This window comes from Netta rufina (genome assembly GCF_964035555.1).
Source record: "Netta rufina genome assembly, chromosome: 3".
NCBI lineage: Eukaryota > Metazoa > Chordata > Aves > Anseriformes > Anatidae > Netta > Netta rufina.
The window spans coordinates 22,590,732-22,612,198 of record NC_140125.1 but is presented as its reverse complement, the minus strand read 5'-3'; the positions used below and the strand labels follow the sequence as shown (position 1 = coordinate 22,612,198).

The following is a 21,467-nucleotide window of genomic DNA, read 5'->3' as shown; positions in this document are numbered from 1 at the left end:
AGCATTCTTTACTTAGCTTCAATTGGATAGTGTTGTTAGATGGATGCAGCATGTTTCTATCAAGAAATATTTGGCTGCACTTCCACTAGAGTGAAATGATCCCTGTAAATACATGGACAAATTGTGGCTGGCCCTTGGCTCTTCACATCAGAAAACCTTTCTGTCAGCAGCTGCAATATGGGGTGAAAGTTGGCTGATGTACTAGCAGGACCAGAATGGGAGCAAAGAAAAGGATCTCTGTTACAGGAGCTGTGGAGAGCCCTGACTCACTAAACATGGGCAGTTACAGCCTCCCCAGCTGGACTGTTCCTATCCATGGATGTTTTACTTAGCACCTCTCAATAAGAAGGAGGAGAAAAAAAAAAAAAAGAAAGGATATACAGAGTGAAGTTCTTTCTCTTTTTCCATTTTTCTGTCACAGAAGAACAAGACTCCTTTTCACATCATTTTTTTCCTTGGTGACATCAATAAAAGTTTAAATTCCTTGTCAAAAGTGATGAGAAAATTATTAATGACCCAGCACAGCTGCCAATGCCCTTGAACTAAGAGTGCTTGTGCCTATCTGCTTGGCTGTCAGTACCCAAAAATGGTACCACTGCTTCACAATGCTGAAGGTAAAATGGGTATTCTCATACTTACTTGATGTTAACAAAGTCTCTAAAACAGAAGGATTCCAGGCTCTTCCAATTTCCAGTCAGAAACATGAATTCTTACCAGAAAGACTTTGATTTGAGAAAACACTGTCTTCACAGCACAGATGTGATGTCTTTGCTCTGGGTTGTATTGGATGCTTTTGGCCAAGTCAGCCATGGGCAATTTTGAAGTCCAACCTCAAGAGCACAAATTGCGTCAATCCAATCTAGAGGTGTGTAAAGCTCAGCTCACCATATCCAGAATTTCACAATAACAGGTAAATAAAACCCCTTCCATGTATCAAATAAATTGTTGCTCCCCAGCTCCACCCCACCCCTTGGAAAACGTCTTCATGGTGACACCGAGGCTTCCTTTGTCACTATTGATGCTAGTGTAACAATCGGTTCCTCAGACGAATTACTTTTTGTCACGAATGGTTCTGTCACTTGTGACTTTAGCATAAGCCAAGAACCTCTCATCATTTGCTGACTTCACTCAAAATAAAAGCTGAACCAGTAGAGAATCAGGTAAATATATCACTTACAAAGGCAGCATGAGAATCCATGGCATCTCCAGATCTCTGTGAAATGCCTTAGGAAAAACATAAGAGAAAACTGACAGATTTAGGTATGTCAGACCTGAAGGCAAACCACAGAAAGCATTCTCCATAGTAGTCATTTTCACACCAGGACCTTTTCTAAAACATGTCTGTGATGAATCCATGAAAAAGGACAGATGCTTCAAAGCTTCCCAGAGGTGTAGAAGAGAACTCTTCTCTCTCATATATTTCTGATAAAGACCCCAACAATGGAGACCAAGGAATTGGGTTTAGTTGGGTTTTACCGAGAAATCTGCAAAACTTCATTTCAAGGAATAATCCATGAAATAAAGGATTTGCAATGTTGCTGATATCAACTGGTTTGCAGGTCACTAAATACAAATACAGTGCTGAAGCACTCCTCCAGTCCAGCACTTCACCTCAGCAAAAGGGCTCAGATATCCTGCAATGCTCAGGGCTCCAGAACCAACCAAACACATCCAAATGTCTCCAGAATTTCAAAAAAGAACATACGTATGTGTATCTGCATGTGCATACAAACACATAGAGGAATCAGAATGTTACAGTATGCATCCAATCCTATATATGATGAGGCAGGATAAAGCATAGACCTAGGTCCTATTTGTAACACAAGAATCATATGTGCATGATAATACAAACAGGGCATTCACTGAAGGCAATAGTGATGGTGACCAGGCACATGGGAGTGCCCATCCTCCCTTATTGAAAATCATACATACAAACTTGCTCTGGATTGTCCAGCACTGACCAATATTTCTTCATCTATTACTATTCATAAGATCAAGTAGCTCCTTTTTATTAAAAAAAAAAAAAAAAAGAAAAAGAAAAAGAAAAAAAAGGGGGGGAGAGGGGGGAAGAACAAAAGGGGAAAAGAAAAAAAAAAAAAAGAATAAAACAGTGGGTGTCACTGCTCAGCTATTTGAACTGGAAGATATAGAAGCAGTCAGGAGATTTCAGTACTGCCTTGCAGAGAGTGGAGGAGATGAAAGCGAGTCCCACGGCACAGGCTCTGTTCCTCTCGCCCCACCTCTGCCAGGAAGCGCTCCTGTTCCCCTGGCAAGCTGTGCAGCTGGCTGCCTTCTCCTGCTCAGCCAAGGGTCCAGGGAACAGCGTTTCCAAACTATTCCCTGGCTAGAGGAGGAAATGAAAGCAAGTCATTTTCAAGAAAAGCAGGTTGGATTGTCCAACTCTTCCACTCTGGGGAACAAAAAAAAAAGGGGGGGGGGAAGGGGAGGAGAGATGGAAAAAAAAAAAAGGATTATACAAGAACTAAAAGGGTAATGGAGAAGGAAAGCCAAAAGAAAACTGTACATTTTTTTGTGTTGCAGAGAATTCAAGATTCACAGACTGAAAGCACTGACAACACATCTTTAAATGATTAAGATAAAGACAGTGGGTAACAGATGAATGTTAGAGACAGAAGGAAGTGAAAGTTTTTAACCACATTAAAATCAGGCAGTCTTTCCTGCTTCATAACCATAACTGCAATTAAAATGATTTACACCCTGCTTCAGTACAAACCAGGAATAGAAAAGCTCAGAGAAGGTAATCCTTTGTTAAGGAGAGCTCCCCAGCCTGCAGAAATTAATGCCCCTAAGCTGACTGGATGCAGGAAATGCACACCTGCCTGCCCAAATGGAGGTGTTTAGCTTTCATCTCTGTTTTTTCACCCAAACTAGTCTAGGCAGCTCCCAGTCAGCTCTTTTCTAAAGATCCCTAAATGTTTCACAGACTATGGCTGCTCACTGAGGCCTGAGAGTGCTATGGAGATGAAGATGGACATGGAGCAATGCAGAACACTGCAGAACAAACAGAACAGTGGAACAGAGCCTTTAGGAGCTTATCTGAAGAGCTTTATGTACGACTGGCCCCAAGTCATGATATAAAATCCTCGCTATCAGAAGATTACTTTCAAAAAGCTGGTTATTCTGCTTTATAGAGTAACATGTCAAAAAACGATTATTTCCTGAAGATATGTGCTAGAATTGACTTCAGTTTAGCTTCAAGAGAACAGACTCAAAGAGAAAATCAATTATTATTTAAGTATAGGTATTCCAAGGTCCTTTAAGTAAGTCCTAATTGCTGGGATGAATTATGATCCATCCTGCCACCTACACTACTTTTAACACGTTCTTTACAGACTAAGGGCTTTGAAACCAGTGTGTGATTGCCTTTCCACTGACTGCTTTGCAACATGGAGTCACTAGCCAAGTTGGTGACTTACAACTCTCCTATACCTCGTGCTAATGAATGTGAAAAAGAAACCTGAAAACACTATCTGTCTTCCAAACTTAGAATTTCTTGCCACAGAACTAACCTCACAACTGGAGCATCCAATTTATTACTCTTTTCAGAGGAGAGCTGCTGACTTCATGAGTGCTGCATATATCATTACCATGTACTTCCTACCCCAGAGTTAGGAGCTGTAGGAAGTAACTCTCCCACCAGTACAATGGCATCCAATTTAGTCAGGTCAGGCCTTTATATGTCATTCCTGATGAGGTATTATAACTCTCTGATCAGATGGTTTCTAAAGACCTCTTATTTTAGGCACCTTTCAACCACATTTGTTGATTGTGGAATTGTATAAGACCTCTCAGGTCAGAAAACTGTCTGAGACAGAAACTGAGTGCAACTACAAGAAGATAAAATTAAAACCCACAACATTACAAGCAAAAGTAAAAGCTGCTGAGAACTACTATACGTCAGAATATAAGAACTGCAGATAACAAATGAGAAAATCAGAGAATCAAAGAATCATTCAGGTTGGAAAAGACCTCTAAATCATCTAGTCCAACATTTTACCTAGTACTATCAAGTCCACCACTAAACTATGCAACTACGTTCTATATCTACATGTTTCTCAAAGACCTCCAGGGACGGTGACTCAACCACTTCCCTGAGCTGCCTATTCCAATGCCACACAACCCTTTCAGTAAAGAAATTTCTTCTAACATCCAACCTCAACCTCCCCTGGCACAACTTGAGGCCTTGTCTTATCACTTGGTGCTTGGGAGAAGAACCCAATCCCTGCCTTAAAGTAGAAGTGAAATAGTACTTTACAGTCACTTCACTACAATCACCTTGTAGTGAGGTGATTGTAAAGTACAATAAGGTCTCCCCTGAGCCTTCTTTTCTCCAAGCTAAACAACCCTAGCTCCCCCAGCCGCTCCTCACAGGATTTCTGTTCCAGGCCCTTCACCAGCTTTGTAGCCCTTCTCTGGACATGCCCCAGGGCCTCAATGGCCTTCTTGTAGTGAAGGGCCAAAAACTGAACACAGTATTTGTGGTGTGGCCTCATCAGAGCTGAGGGACAATCACCTCCCTGCTCCAGCTGACTACACTATTTCTGATACAAGCCAGGATGACACTGGCCTTCTTGGCCACCTGAGTACACTGCTGGCTCATATTCAGCTGGCCATTGACCAGTACCCCCAGGGCCATTTCCGCCAGGCAGCTGTCCAGCTACTCTTCCTGCAGCCTGTAGTGTTGCCTGGGGTTGTCCCCCAAGTGGAGGACCTGGCACTTGTTGAACCTCATACGGCTGGTCTCAGCCTATCCAGATCCAGCCTACCCAGATCCCTCTTCAGAACCTTCCTACACTTGAGCAGCTTGTGCCTAACTTGGTGTCATCTGCAAACATACTCAGGGTGCATTCATCTAGATCATTGATAATGATATTGAAAAGAACTGGCCCTAGTACTGTGCCCTGGGGGACACCACTAGTGAGCAGCCTCCAACTGGATTTTACTCCATTCACCACGACTCTTTGGGCCTGGCCACCCAGCCAGTTTTTAACCCAGTGAATCCAACCCTTGAGCAGCCAAGGCAAAATGAAGTGGGCACAAAAGCTTCATGGCCAATAAATTTAAAGAGGACATTTACATAAGTACTAATGATGTTTAATAATGACATTCATTCAGTACATGATAAAAACTGCTGAAGTTAATTGCACAGAAATATGAAATACACTTCTGTAGATAAAAAAGACAGGCAGCCTTAAGTTGAAAAGATATTTTTTTTTGTTCCAGCAGCAAATCAAAAGATCTTAAAACAACAGCTACTACAATCAGACATTGTGAAATGAGCAAGACCAAATAACTTGCAAAAGGCTTTGTAAAGAGCTGTTCAAGGAACTATCTGAATCATTAAAACTGTCTCTCAATAGATCCCTGAAAATATTTTAAGGATTATATTTGAAGAAACATATTTGCTAATATACAGTGCTTAAATGGGGTAATAAATGCTATCTCACACATACAGTCAGCTTTATATTGATCCGAGACTAAATACAGGAATCAGAATCAATTTATAGGAACTGAAGGACTATAAACAACACGAAAACAGATACCATTGGTCCAGGGTCTTAGTGAGTGAGACTGGTAGTCCTGTTGATAAGACAAGTGTTTTAATATAATATACTTGCATAGCTGTAAGACATTTAAGCTGGTGTTACATGATGATTTCATTAAGAAGCGGGAACAGCAGGACATCAACATGGCCATGCAGTAAAGGAATCAAAGCCACGCTTTTTTTATGAGACTCAAAATATAATGGTAGACAGGAAACCACTGTTGAGAGACAGGCTTCTAACAAGGTCCCATAAGGCTCATTTTACAGTTTTCTACTGTTTAATATTTTTATCAGTGACCTGGAAGGAAACTAAGCCATTATTAACCAATTGCAGATGAAATAATTACAGAGACGTGACAAATAATGAAGATAACACATCACAAATACCAGTGAGTTGAATTGCTTGGTACATATAGATATGAAGATGTAAATGTCAGTTGAATCAATAACAAAATATAACCCTAGGAAGAGAGAATCTAGATCATACTTACAGAGTAGGGGATTTCATCCTGAGAGTCAATATGTCTGAAAAGATTTGGGGAGGGGAGGGCCCCAGTGGATAACTAGCCAAATATGCACTTTTATTTCTCCTAGCAGAGCTCCCAGCTCTACTACTACAATTAGCTGTATAAATTGTGGAATAATGAATAAGAACAGAGAGACCGTAATATGAATGTGTTTGATTACAGCGTAATCACTGCTGAAATACTCTGCAATACTGTTGTCCACAATCCCAGCAGCATATGAGTAGACCAAAGGAGTTTCAGAGGGGAGCTGTGAGAATGACTACAAAGGGGCTGGGAAGTGTCTCAAGCAGTACAGCATATTAAACTTAAAAACTGGCTCAAAAAAACTCTAAGGATCTGAAACATACCCAAAGCTGGGTAGCTGGGTAAAGCAGCCCACACTGTGCTTAAGGCTGCCCCATTTCTGGGTCTTCTAGGAGCCAAGAAGCTTGCTCACAGCAAAATTATAGAAACATTCAGGTTGGAAAACACCTTCAGGATCATCACGTCCAACCATCATTGTCTCTTACTGTCATACCCACGTCTCATAAATGCCTCCAGGGATGAGGAGTCCAACACTTCCCTGGGCAGCCTGTTCTAATGCTTGACCACCCTCTGCATGAAGAAATTCTTCCTAACATCCAGTCTAAATCTCCCCTGGCACAATTTGAGACAGTTTCCTTGTATTCTGTTGCAGAAAAGAGATTGACACCTCCTCACTGCAACCTCCTTTCATGTAGTTGTAAAGAGCAATGAGGTCTCCCCTCAGCCTCCTCTGCTCTGGAGTAATCAGTCCCAGCTCCCTCAGCTGTTCCTCAACGTATCTTCTAGTTCCTTCATCAGCTTGGATGCTTTCTCTGCACTATGCTGCCTTTTTGAGCAGCTCAATATCCTTCTTGTAGTGAGGGGCCCAAAACTGATCACAATACTCAAGGTGCAGTCTCACCATTGCTAAGCACAGACGGACAATCATAGCATCATAGAATGATTTGGGTTGGAAGGGACCTTAAAGATCATCTAATTCCCACCCCACCTCACTCCGCCATGGGCAGAGACACCTCCCACTAGACCAGGTTGATCAAAGCCCCATCCAACCTGGCCTTGAACACTTCCAGGGATAGGGCATTCACAACTTCTCTGAGAAACGTGGTTCAGTGACTCACTACCCCATAGTAAAGACTTTCTTCCTTGTATCTAATCTAAAACTACTCTAGTGTAGTTTAAAACCATTACTCCTTGTCCTACCCCTACAGTCCCTGACAAAGAGTCCCTCCCCAGCTTTCTTGTAGGCCCCCTTCAAGTACTGGAAGGCCTCTGTAAGGTTTCTCTGGAGCCTTCTCTTCTCCAGGCTAAATTATCCCAACTCTCTCAGCCTGTCTTCATAGGAGAGGTGCTCCAGCACTTTGATTATCTTTGTGGCCCTCCTCTGGACTTGCTCCAACAGGACCATGTCCTTCTTGTGCTGGAGGCCTGAGAGCTGAACACAGTGCTCCAGGTAGGGTTTCAGAAGAGCAGAGTAGAGAGGGAAAATCATCTTCCTTGATGTGCTGGCCATGCTTCATTTGGTGCAGCACAGGATACGGTTGGCTTTATGGACTGCAAGTGCACATTCCTGGCTCATGTTGAGCTTCTCATCAACGAACACCCTCAGGTCTTTCTCCTCAGGGCTAGCCTCAATCCACTCTCCACCCAGCCTGTATTTGTGCTTGGGATTGCCCCAACCAAGGTGCAGGGCCTCACAGTTGTCCTTCATACAGGTTCATAGAGGTTCATACAGGTCCACCTCTCAAGCCTGTCCAGATCCCTCTGGATGGCATCTCTTTTCTTGAGCATGTCAGTCGCACCACTCAGCTTGGTGTCATGAATGAACTTGCTGAGGGTGCACTTGATCCCACTGTCCATCTCACCAATAAAAATTTTAAACAGTGCCGGTCCCAATACTGATCCCTGAGGAACACCACTCATTATTGATCTCCACTTGGAAATTGAGTTGTTCACCACAGCTCTTTGAGTGTGATCACCCAACCAATTCCTTATTCACCAAGTGGTCCATTTGTCAAATCCACATCTCTCCAATTTAGAGACAAAGACATCATTTGGAACAGTGTCCAATGCTTCACACAATCCAAGTAGATTATGTCAGTTGCTCTTCCCCTATCTACCAACGTTGTAACCTGCTTGTAGAAGGCCACCAGATTTGTCAGGCATGATCTGCCCTCATTGAAGCCATGTTGGCTGTCACCAGTCAGCTCATTATTTTCCATGTGACTTATCACAGTTTCCAGAAGAATCTGCTCCATGATCCCCCATGGCAAATAGGTGAGACTGACAGGGCTGTAGTTTGCTGGGTCTTCCTTTTTTCCCTTTTCAAAAATGGGGGTTATGTTTCCCGTCTTCCAGTGGGAACTTCACTGGACTGCCACAACTTGTCAAATAGGATGGACAGTGACTTAGCAACTAAAAACACCAGTTCCCTCAGGACTTGTGGACATATCTCATCAGGTCAAATACCTAGAGAGGGCCTACAAGAAAGCTGGGGAGGGACTCCTTTTCAGGGAGTGCAGTGATAGGACAAGAGGGAATGGCTTTAAACTAAAAGAAGGTAGACTTGAATTAGACATTAAGAAGAGATTATTTACTATGAGGGTGGTGAGTCACTGGACCAGGTTGCCTGGAGAAGTTGTGGATGCCCCAACAAGTGTTCAAGGCCAGGATGAATGGGGCTTTGAGCAAGATGGTCTAGTGAGAGGTGTCTCACATAGAACCATTCTACAATTTGATGACTCGTGCACCTTTAAGTCCCTTAGAGGTCTTGAAACTGATCCCCTCCTACAGTGGGTGGTTCTTCATTCCCCCAGTCCCTGCATTTGCCTTCTGGGGCATGAGCTATGTAGCTAGAGCACTTGCCAGTGAAGGCTGAGGCAAAAACGTCATTAAGTACCTCAGCCCTCTCCGTATCCTGGGTAACCAGGTCTTCTGTTTCCTTTCAGCGTGGGCCCACGATTTCCTTAGTCTTCCTTTTAACACCTATGTACCTATAGAAGCATTTTGTGTTGCCCTTAATGTCCCTGGCCAAATTTACTTCTAAAAGGACCTTCACTTTCCTAACCCGATCCCTGATTGCTTGGACAATTTCTTTGTTTTCTTTACAGGCTACATGTCCTTGCTTCCACCCTCTGTAGGCCTCCTTCTTCTGCTTTAGTTTGGCCTAGAGCTCCTTGTTCATCCATGCAGGCCTCCTGGTGTTTCTGCCTGACTTCCTCTTTGTTGAGATGCATTGCTGCTGAGCTTGGAGGAGGTGATCCTTGAATATTAATCAGCTTTCTTGGGCCCCTCTTCCCTCCAGGGCTTTGGCCTACAGTATTCTACCAAGCGGATCCCTGAAGAGGACAAGGTCTGCTCTCCTTAAGTGCAGGTTACAAGCTTGTTGTGTGCCCTGAAGATCATAAAATCCACGAAGACTGCCCTTGAGTTTTACATTTCCCATCATGCCCTCCTTGTTGGTGAGAATTAGGTCCAGCATAGCACCTCTCCTCATTGGCTCCTCCAACACTTGGCGAAGAAAGTTATCATCAATGCATTCCAAGAACTTCCTGGATTGCCTATGCCCTACTGTGCTGTCCCTCCAACAGATATTGGGGTGGTTGAAGTCCCCCATGAGAATCAGGGATTGTGAACAAGCTGCTTCTATCTATCTATAGAGGGCCTCATCTGCTTGGTCTTCCTGATCACTTCCCAATTCCTTCTGACCACACTATTTCTGATACAAGCGAAGATGACGCTGGCCTTCTTGGCCACCTGGGCACACTGCTGGATCATGTTCAGCTGACTGTTGACCAGCACCCCTAGGTCTTTTTCTGCCTGGTAACTTTCCAGCCACTCCTCCTCATGCAACTGCATGGGGTTGCTATGACCTAAGGGAAGCACCCAGCACGTAGCTCTGTTAAACAACATGCAATTGGACTTGGCCCATTGACATAGCCTATCCAGATCCCTCTGCAGAGACTTCCTAACCTCAAGCAGATCAACAGCCCCAGCTATCCACCAAACTTCCTTTTCCTGCAGGTGCCTACATAATGGACACAAATTTGACAGTAGTCTTTGAAATAGCAAGAGAGGATTTAAACCACATTAAAGGCTAGAACTTATAGCTCAACAACTTAAAACACCAAGATTCTTGTTCCTAATGAATATAATTAATCATTGGAAAAATCTACCAGATGTTATTTGGAGACCCTTTTCAAAAGGAATTAATTCAGATAAATTCTATGGCCTGGAAAACACACATAGGAAGAATGAAAGACCATCAAGGTAGCATCCAGCTTTTTAATTGGTCATTGTCCATTCAAAGCCTCCTAGAGCAACGTGAGTCTCATCCTTCCTAAGGCACAGTACAGTGCTCATTAGCTATGAGCAGACCTGGAACTTTATATCCCAAGCAGAATGTCTCCTCTGAAGGGAACATCTACTTCAGTTGAGAGGTAAGCTCAACTTGCAGGCCTGGCTGTCATTACACTAAGGCATTTCACATTCTGTGACTGTAATTTGCCTTATATTAAATAAGAATCAAGCCCTTTTGGTGTGTTTTTTATGCCACACCAAATTGAGATGAAGTCTTGCTCCAAAATGACATAGGAAGTGCCACAATAGGCATGATTTTCTTAGATAAAATATCAAGTTCTATTTCTTTTTCTCTCTTGCCTCTTATTTATTTATTTATAAGACCTGTGGAGGCTGTTGAGTCTTCCCAGGCTTGAAAAATATGTAGTACAAACATGATTTAAAACACCATTCAGGACATTTCTAATCAGCAAAGCAGGTTTACTTGACTCAGGGTTTATTTAAATAAAAGGCTAGGATTCTAAAAGGCTACGAAGGAACCAGCAGGAGAGAAATTCCTAACTCCTTTAGGTGCTTCTTAAAATCCCAGCCACAATGACAGTTCTGCTTGCCTAAACAATCACTGCAGATTCCGGTTTCAACAACACAGGGAAAAATCTGGAGTGGCTTTACCAACTCAAAATTAATTTGTTCTAACTTTTCATCCACGTAAAAAAAAAAAAAAAAAAAAAAAAGTACCTCAGAAGTTAACTCATTATTTCATGAGGCAGTTGTGACATACCAAGTCAGAAAGGCTTCATGTAAAACCACATGCGCTTCCATGCTATAAGCACAGCTCTTGTTCCCAAACTACTTGGCTTTCCAGCTTGTAAACTCAGCATTTATCATGCAGCAAATTGACTTTCAGAAGTTGTTTTCCTGGCTCTGGATCTATTCAGAACTGACTTTCAAGATTTTATTGATAACATAAAAACACCTTGTTGGCTTAGGCCTGGCCTTTCTTTACAGTCCATTGCTTAGGGATTTGCCACATTCTTATTCACAGCCTTCAGATTCCCCCCTGCTCTGGGCGCCAAGGTCTGATTTTATCCTTGTTTGTAAGAAGCCTCTGGATGTGGAGTGATGAGCTTCTAGACAAAAACTCACTGTGGGGAGGGTGATAGACATATATCATGGCATGTTTATTTGCCAAGACCTTTGCAGTCATATGGTCATTTATTTTAGATAGGGGGAGGTGTGGAATACCCAGGAAGTACAGGACATGAACTCACGCCTCCTATTCTGCAATTCTTGCCATATTGCTGCCACATGCTGTTCCCAGATGACATCTGCCATCAAATGCTTCTATCAATAAGCTACTAAGGTGTTTATTTTAAAAATTTTTTTTCTTTCTTTTTTTTTTTTGCAAAGACTTATGCAGAATAGCAGAGTAATGTGTCCCAATATATCTTAAAGATGTGTCTGTTCTCTGAAACAAAGGAACAGCACTTAATGTCTGATCCAAAGAGTTTTGCAGTCAATGGAAAGACTTCCAGTGTTTTCAGCAGGCTTTGGACCAGGGCCCTTAATCTGGGGAACATACTCTCAAAAGGCAGAAAAACGGAAAGGTTTGGCTGTATCACATGTATAGCTGGCCTTGTGGCAAGTGTGCATTAGGCAGATTCCCTTCCAGACTCTACCTCAACAAATACACTTCCAGCCAGAGAAAATTAAGTCTCCCAATAAAGTGGGCAAATAATAGGACTCCAACTTGGAAGGAGGTAAGTTCCTTCAGACACATGATAGTGTTGTAACTCAGCCTCTGGCCACCTTTATAAAGATCTCTTTTTCTATATCCTTTTGGGGCTCTTTTCTTCCCCGATTTGCAAGGAGGATGTGAAGTTTCCAAATACATTGCTCCTAGCATTGAGGAGACATGTAAACTGCAATGGAGGAATCCAGATTAAAAGAGTGAGAGACAGCTCATACCCCCAGCAATCTGTTCGAGTCCATCCTAAATGAGACTAAGCTGCTCACTTAGCTCCCTTGCTTTCCAAATTGTATATCCTGGCAGGGAGCCTCTCAGTTCCTATCGCACCACCAGATCAGAGCAGCAGATTTATTTTCAAGAAAGCTTTGTTTCTCACTTGCAAACCCAAAGCTGTATGTACTGTCTGCTGCAATAGCCTGCCATTATATGCTAGGTAAACACATAACAAGCACAACAAATGAAACATACAGGCATCTTTCAGCGGACCTCAATGTTGAAATGTGGCTACTTCACTTCCAAAGCGTGCATCAGGGAAAAAAAAATGATATGGAGCAGTGATTGGCACAAGACATATATAGTCCTTGCTCTGCCAGGGAGGCCCAGAGCCAACTATGACAGCCAAAAAAACTGGGCTGGATCGCTCAGAGATTGGGCAAGAATGAGAACACCAAGAATCTGCATGGATCCAACAAATCTCCAGGCAGATTAAAATATCCTATCATGTTGGAGAACATAATACACTGTTTATCCTTCCCTGAGGGCAAATATCCCCTATGGAAGCATTGCCTGTAGGCATATGGATAAAGAAACAAACTGCTGATATCATACGTGTCAGTGGACCTGACCCCCAGTCTCCATAAATTTTGCTTACTGGGTATTCATGAAGTCATATGATCCAGTCAACTGGACTGATTCCTGCACCAACCCCGTGAAGCGTGAATGCTAGGCGCTGTGATACAAAGGGAAGAAAGAGTGGCTTCTCTGTCACTACATTCACAGGGCAGCATTAACATCTCCCAGCTTGGCTAACCACCCCTGGAAACAAACAGAGGTGGGACAAGGAGACGCAGCCTGCCAGCGGTGAACACCAGACCCTCATCACACTGTGCCTGCCAGACTCTTCTGCCATTATTTTAGCCCACCACTGCATGCAAAAAGGGTAAATTTGCTGAGTTGTGTTTATATGCCACTTGGGAGATCAAAAGTTCTGCAGGGGTTATTCTTCCTAGTACACATCTGGGCAGTCCTGTAGTTCTTCATCACAGTTTACCCAAATCCCCCAAAAGACAATTTATAGATTATATTGGACAATGCTTGCCTATATAGGCAAGGGCTACTCTTTGACCAATTTTGGGGTATAGGAAATTATCTGGAAGCACAGTGGTAGGCTCAGGCTGATTAAGTATTATTGCCCAGAAACCTTCATCAAGTATGGGATTGCTAGGTACTCTCCAACCACTTCAAAAGAGTCAGGGCTGCTAATACCTACTAGTACCTCACCCTCCTAAGTACAGTGTCCACCCATGGGGTTGTTGGATCAACTCACAACTCCCCATGCAGTGAAAACCAGCATGTTCTGATTGCTATCTCTCAATCATCACTATAGTAAAGGTAAGTTACCAGCACTATTTCAGCTGAGCTAGCTGCTGAATTGCAAATGCTATATGTAAACAAAAACAAGCAATAGAAGGCACTTCAGCAGGCTTAGCTTGCCTTTTAAAATTCAAGGCAGGGGTTTAAAAGAGATGAAGCCAGGGAAAACATTGGATACTAACACCAGCCAAACAGGGAAAAATAACGAAGTTGTAAGACCAAAAAACTGAAATGGAAAGAATGACAGATTTACTGCTGCATTTGATGCACATAACCACTGATAGACTCTCCCCAGGAAGTGTTGAAATTACCATCACTGAAATGAATCCAGAAGCTAAAAATTAAATTATCCTTCCCAGAACATTCCAATTTGGGCTTTGGCAACACCAGATGTTTTAATGCTCTTAAATATATGCATGCGCGTGAGCGCGCGCATGCACATATGCACACATACATACTTAAGTACAGTATCCTCTTTCACACAAGACCTCCCTCCTGGTTTTCACAAAGTCAGACTGAACATAAGGTCATTTTGCAGTCCTTTCTTCAAAGTCTCTGTTCAAACGCACAACTGTCAAATTAAGCAATCAATAAGGAGCCTTACAGCAGCTCCAAGTTATGAATGAATGGCTATTTGTGAACTCGCCTGTCAAGACAGATGCGGTATTTGTCAGTGCAGCGTGGGTTAGATATGGTGGGAAGGAGCCAAACAAACAAAGCAAAAGGTCAATATCACAACATTTCCCTTTTTGCCTCCCCTCAGCTTGCCTAAAAGGATGCTACAGCTTTTGATGAAGTGTAATACAGTACTCTATTTACATGCAACCTATAATGCTTATTTGAAAAGAAATATTTTCACAAGACAAGTAAAAGAAAAATGTGTGCCAGGGGTTGAAGAGCATGAACTTTTGTGTGTAAAGAAGCTAAAACACAGAGGGATAAATCCAAGATTAACAGAAAACAACACATCTTTATAAAATTTGTGATACTTGAATTGAGACCACCCTATGGAAATTGAAATATCATGCATTGTTTTTCTTGCATTAAAACATGTTATAACACCAAAACTCTCTCATCTTTCAAATTAAAACCTGAATGACAGAGAGATGTTCTAAAGGTCTTCTCCAACACTCAGAGCCATAACTTTGCTGCAGGGACTGCTGCAAGGTTTTGCTTCCCCTGAAAACCAAGCATGGATGCTAGAGAACCCATACAGCGATACTGGAGGTATTTCAGCAGTGCCTGTCTCTTTATAGTGAACAAGCAGCCTCTCTGTGCTGCTGACCAAGCTCATCCCCACCTGCCACTCTTCACGAGGAGCTGGGAGCTTTCCAAGCAGCATGCATGAGCTGCCGTGCAGTCCCCTTCAGAAAACCTGACTCTGCTACCCAAAGATGAAACTTTTCTATTCTGGACCAACTTGCAGAGCACCAAAAACACATGAAAACCTGCTCACCAGACAGATCTAACGAAGCCAGGTCTAGCACTTCATTTCTCCAAGGCTAACCCTGTGCTATTTGAGCTCAGAGAACCACAGTACTAAATGAAGTCATGAGTCATTCAGAAACTCTAAAACAACTGATCACACTGGAAGAAGATAAAACATAACACTTCATGCTAAGTTTCTTCAACCCCTCATCCTCTTGTCACAGACGAATGTTCGAGTTTCTCCTCTACACTCCTTAGCTGTATTTCTTGTATGGCTCGGTACCCAGCTGCAGTCACTAAACAGCAGCAAGGACAGTGGAGACAAGCATGGGGGAGGCATTTCAAGAACCATAGCTGCTCTGGATGGTCTGCTACGGGAAGCCAACTGATAGCAATGAGAGAGCTAGGCATCAGTCTAGGCACAGATCAAAAAATAAACAAACAACAGCGTGGGGTGGAAGGCAAAATGCAAACTTCCTCTAAACAAATGACCAAAACAAAAAATTCAGCCTAAACAAATCAGCTGAAACATCCACAGCACAGCACTGCATTAAGTAATACCTGGGGAGTGCATCATTCTCCAGCCAAAAGCCGCCTGCTCAAAAACGTGCAGCATGTAGTTTCACAACAGGAACGGAAACACTTGTACCTTTACTAATGACTTGTTTTGTCACGATACGCTGGGCTTTTTCTCTTCATTTGCAGAACAGGAGCAGCCTAGCAGAGACCCTGCAATGGCAGAAGTGGCCAGCTGCCCAACAGGGTAAGGCCTTTTCAGGATCACAGGGCTACTGAAGAGCCTTTTCTTTCCTCTATGAAAAAGCTTGTACCATATATCCTCTTGACTGGGCTCTGATGCCTAAATGACAGATTTCAAATAAGTAAGAGGGATTTGAGCTGTCTGGCTTTCCTCATCCCCCGTAAACCGGGCCCCAGTTCAGGAAACTAATTAGGCACGCATATAACCTTAGTGTTAATGAGTCTATTCATGCATGTGAAGTTCTGCATGTGTTTCAGCACCTTGCGGAAGAAGTTCACTAAGGACAATAGCCCAGAGTCCTCATCCATCTTTTTGCTCAGCAATTTTGCAAGCAAGAGCCTCACACTCACAGAAATACCCTGGAAGTTACAACTTCAAAATAATGCAGTCATGCACTATTGTTCTCATGCTGTGCACCAAGGATGATTTCGGGTAAAACCGGCAGCTGATGAAGATTAAGATGGTGCTCTGTTGTTTTTGCACAATTGCTTATTCCTACCCAGTCCTACAGTCAAGCAGAGCCAGCAAGAGCAACACCAGCACTGGGCATTCCCAGCAGATCTCCAGCCCTGAGCTCTGTAATTTATGGGAGGGCTTCACAAAGCATCAGAAGACAAGTACACATTTCCAGATAGGCCTCTGGTACTGTAAAACTCTCACACCACCAACGGGCTGGGGGCAGCAGGGGCAGTGATACACATCTAACCTTTTCACTCAACAAATGACAGGGTGGAAGTGTCTCTTTAAAACAGACATTAGAGATAAAAAACAAGGAGGGCTGCAACAACAGCTTTGGACAACAGCTCTACGTTTTTCTTGCAGGTCTTCTCAACTTTCAGTAGTGAGAGCTACGTAGTGGGACACAGGTCTTTTGCATTTCTGGAGGTGTAGGCTTCTTCCTCCAGAAGAAATGCAGTGAGGTGGATTTACCGTGCCAGACCATGACCTCCCCCTTTCCCAGCAAGTAACCGATGATTCAGAAGGCAGTCAGGAAACACACACGCTGCACCCAACCATCTGCTTGATACGAGTGGGAGTTGAAGAAGAGAGCTCCCTTTGATTTCGGCTGTACTCGGTTAGCACACCAGAGCATGTTATTTTATTATCCCCCTTAGCACGTAGATGACTACTGTCCAGAAAATAACCCTGCCTCTTTTTAAAGCCATCTGCAATTTCCTGTTTTCCTGTTATCCCCACATAGGAAGACTGTAATAAGTGCCATTCATGAACAAGGAACTGTTCCTCCCACGTCTCTCCTCAGGGAAGCCCTCACATTGCTTCAGGTCCTTTGTGCAAATGACAGCAAGCCTGGTGAACGTGCAGTAGGCATCCTACAAAGAGGTGCTCCAGAGCCCTACCGTAAGGTCAGCACAGCTCGGTTTTAAACTACACTGCTCCTCCTAAGACTCTTTCCGTATCATTAACAACATAGGAAATCCTGCAAGATTAAGTTCTCTGTTCTGCTAAATGCAAACACACGTGAGCTGCACAGTTGTAGCTGTTCATGTCATGGTGATGATGCTGGTGGTGCTGGGAGGCCAGAGCTGCTCCTGAACCAGCAGCTCTTGTACCCTGCAGACAAGAAGCCCACATACATATAATTACTGGTAAATCGAGTCCTTGTTGATAAAGTAGAAGCATGTCATTGTGCCCAGTCAGTTTATAATGTTGTCTTTCATTAGGTAAACGCTCAGGAGAATGACAGTCTATGTAAAGCAATATTCATGGCACTGAACTCCCAAAATGACAAATCCTACCACCAACCTCAGGCGGGAAGCTGGGGAGGCAACTGCATACTAACACAGTCCAAAATCTATGCAAAACCAGGACCAAGCCCAGAACTGTGATTTCTTGAGCTACTGAGTCCTGACTGACCCATCTCCCACCATGCAGTACACTGAAAATATACATGACTGAGGCTTAAGCCATCAGTAATGACCAATTCATTGACTGTGATAAAACTTGCTATGAATAAAAACTACAGAATTGGGCTCCACCCCCTGCATACACGTGTTGCCTCTTTTTCTTTAGTGTTCCAGGTATGCACTAGTAATGCAATCTGTAATACATAACTGTGCTGGCATTAAATTTCTGTTTATTTTCAGTGCAGTGATGATTATTCAACCTCAAATCGATAATTAGGTTAGGTATCAGGCCCCAGATGATCAATGAGGAATTGATAAATAACAAAACGTCTAAGATGACTGGCTGCCAACCAGTCTTGGGAGAGATTTAAACTCCCAGACTCTAATCCACGTTGTCGCAAGCACAACACATGCAGGCATGCTTCACAAACAAAAGCCTTTGGTTTTTTCACAACCTCTTTAGAGTATTTTTTCTGCCACCGCTTTTCATGTCAGTTGGCTTTGGGTCCGGTAGTCCCCAGATTGCTGAATTTCCACATATATTTCCATACTAGATGTGTCTTTAACCTCAAGTGGACTGTCAAGCCAGATGCCAGATGCCCCCTTACTTCCTCAGTGCAAACTATCAGTAAACCTTAGCATAACTCTACTTTGAGTCTTAAACTAACAGCATGTGAAAAGATTAATATGAATAAATTCAAAACTAATCAGATCCCTTCTTTAAATGTTGACACAGTATTATTTATATCCCATAAATACCTTCTTGACTAAAATTCATCCCAGGAGATTGGCACCTTGCCAGTTCTATTCATATTTACTGTATTTATACAGTACAGTTGGCCAAGGATAATATTTAAGACAAAATATGCCTTAGGGTATATACAATATCTCTTATAGTTTTCCTTTTAAATCTCCTCATTGCTAAAAATATTTAGTCTGAACTTTATAAAATGCCCCACAAAGACCTATCAGCAATCTGTAGTGATATATTGCTGACTATGAGTATAATTAGAGCATATTTGTAATACTTGGGTTGTAGTCAGTTGCTGAACGCTAACAACTTGTGGTAAGAACTGAACCACTGATCTTTCCCATGCCTTCCTCCCGGCAGCTTGTGACCTCCAGTGCGTCCGTGCTGATCCCCTTCTCCCCCAAGTACAGCAGAAGCTGCAGAGTTAAAAAAAAATCCACTCTGAAATGCCTCGCAGGAAGCACCCAGGGCCACCAGACCTGCGCTTTCAAGATCTTCCTTTAAAATATGGTGGAGCGATTTCTTCCTTGCTGTCTTTTTTGGAAAGGTTCACTCCGTCCAATATAACTAGAGAGCAGTGGAAAAACAGTTAACCTACTTACTCTGATGTTCGCAACAGCACTTGCACAGTAGTACTGGATCGGCTGCTGCAGGGCCCTCTGATCCCAAACTTGTGATGCACTCTGTTGGTAGATACCTGCAATCTCCTTTGCTCTTCCAAAACCTCGATCGATCCTTCAGCACAAATCTGGCCTCTGCCGAGGTTTTAAAAATAGATCCTCTTTCGTCAGTGCCATCCAAGTCACACACCACAGATATTTTAATTTTCTGGAAAGTCTGTGGCTGTATTTTGGATGACCAATTCTCTGCCATTTGCTCACGCCAAGGAAAAGGACAGATGTGTGGTCAGGGCTGAGGCGCTTTACCTTCAGTGACAGCCACAGGGTCAATTCCACCGCTAATGGCCTCCCTAACCTTTGCTCTGAGGTGCTCATTCATCACTCTGCTCGGGACATGACCTGGTAGGTCGCAAACCAAAAGCACTGACTTACACCAGCAAAACCCTACTGCATGCTCTAGAAGAAAACTGACACGGTTTCTGTGTTCTCGCTATTGCTGTGAATTACACGGCACCTCCTTGCTCATACCCACTTGGCTCCAAATAGACATTTTTTAAAAAAGTATTTCTTCCCTCAGGGTAACAAGGGTGGAGTGTATTTATCATGGCTATTAGGGATGGTGCCATAATTACAATAATAAAATGGCTCTGACTGCCAGGGTGTCCTGTACCTGATGGTGTCATTTAACAATAAAGGGAGAAAGGGAGGCAGCTGCACCGATCGTAGAGTTCGGATACCTTGGCTGGCATCCTGGACTCTCACATGCAAGACAGAGCAAGCCCCAGAGCTGCAACTTGCTAAACTAAAAATAAATAGAAGAAAATGCAATTAGAAACTCTAAGATAAAGTTACCAAGATGGCTGCATTATCTATTTAAGCAAGAGGTACGTGCTTTTCAAAACCAGACAGTAAGTATATAGGGCATCAAGTGGCGGGGGAGGGAAGAGAGAGGGAAGGAACGAAATGAAAAGACTACGGGCTCGACTTGGATACGCGAATGGTGGAGTTATTTTCTGCTTCTGGTATTTCACTTTCCTGGGTATGATGATGATCTAGATTCTTTTAAGGGAGTGCAGTGCAGTGCTTTTTCTTTCTTCTTTTTTTTTTTTTTTTTTCCCTGTACACTTAAACTTCACTACCAAAACAAAGAGGCACGTCGTTACGATTATTAATCACGCTAAGTGGATTTGGTCAGCACGGAGCATTTGTACCCTTCTGCTGTGCACAACGTGGCGTGGATCATCAGAAAGTCGTTAATAACAGCAAAAAGGCAGACGGGCTGAGACAGGTTCCAAGAACCGAGGCTAACCAGAAGGGAAAACTTTTCCTGTACCTGAAATGAAAGCGCCCATGAACTGAACCGGGCGGCTAGTTACAGCTGGAAGAGGAGGGAGGATGTCTGTGCCTCTGTCCTCTCTGAGTACTGATCTGCACAGCGTCTGCAGGACAATGTGCCAGAGGGGCGCAGAGAGAAGGGAAGGGAAGCTGGCGGTGAATTTTTTTTTCTATTTTTTTTCTAGACCTCCTTTTCTTTTCAGTTATGGAGAGATGGAAACCTGCCCAATACAGACACTCCAAGGGAAACAACAACAGTGGAAAGATATTGGCTCTTTTTGGAGGCTGCACACGGGGCTGCGGGGAAGCCGAGCCGGTGCTGGGGAGGGAGCGGGATCCCAGGGGGGGGCAGCCGTGCTCAGGTAGGTGGTGGTGGGCAGTGCAGGCACCCTGCGGAGCTCCTGGGTGACTCAAGGGTGTCTGAAATCCCGTGAGTCTGGAGGTAGCTGAGCCCCCCACACTGTCCACATACATATCCCCCCTCACCTAAAAGAAACCCTGTAAGTAACCACCTAAGACGTTGAGAACTGGAGCAGAAAAGGAGGAATACGATGCACAGGGCTGGTATTTCAGGTGGTGGCCACTGCCAAGCCTCGGGGCAAAATTACACACACATGCACAAACACAGAAGACTTACTTTCAGGGTAAAAAGGCTGCATGTCTATTTTGTAAACTTCTTTGGCATAATACTCCTCGTCACTCCTCTCCCTTTCACAAGTGGCGGCTCTGTGGTTGGCTTTCTCTTGCAGCAGGTCCCTGGTGCTGTTGTAGATGGAGATGACCTCCGGGGCACCTCCTCGGGCTCGGGGTACTCGTCCGGGGGCTGGTGAGCTTCAGTTTGCTCAGGATCTGCCCCCGGATCGCTCGATCCTCTTGCGCATAAACTGATCCATGTCCGAGGGTGCTGCAGGTAGACAGGCTGAGAGCCACGGTGGCCAGATCCAGGGTGAGA

At 43.6% G+C, this 21,467-nt stretch overlaps 1 protein-coding gene across 1 annotated transcript in view; it reads right to left on the bottom strand.

The window, feature by feature from the left end:
* TGFB2 (transforming growth factor beta 2) overlaps positions 1 to 21,467 on the bottom strand; it is a gene marked incomplete at both ends in the record, with an annotated part of 71,038 nt that overhangs the window by 47,944 nt on the left and 1,627 nt on the right. The window contains 5 exon segments of the mRNA XM_084283408.1: positions 21,153 to 21,305; positions 21,308 to 21,340; positions 21,343 to 21,378; positions 21,381 to 21,411; positions 21,413 to 21,462. Coding sequence (XP_084139534.1) covers positions 21,153 to 21,305; positions 21,308 to 21,340; positions 21,343 to 21,378; positions 21,381 to 21,411; positions 21,413 to 21,462 — 303 coding nt within the window.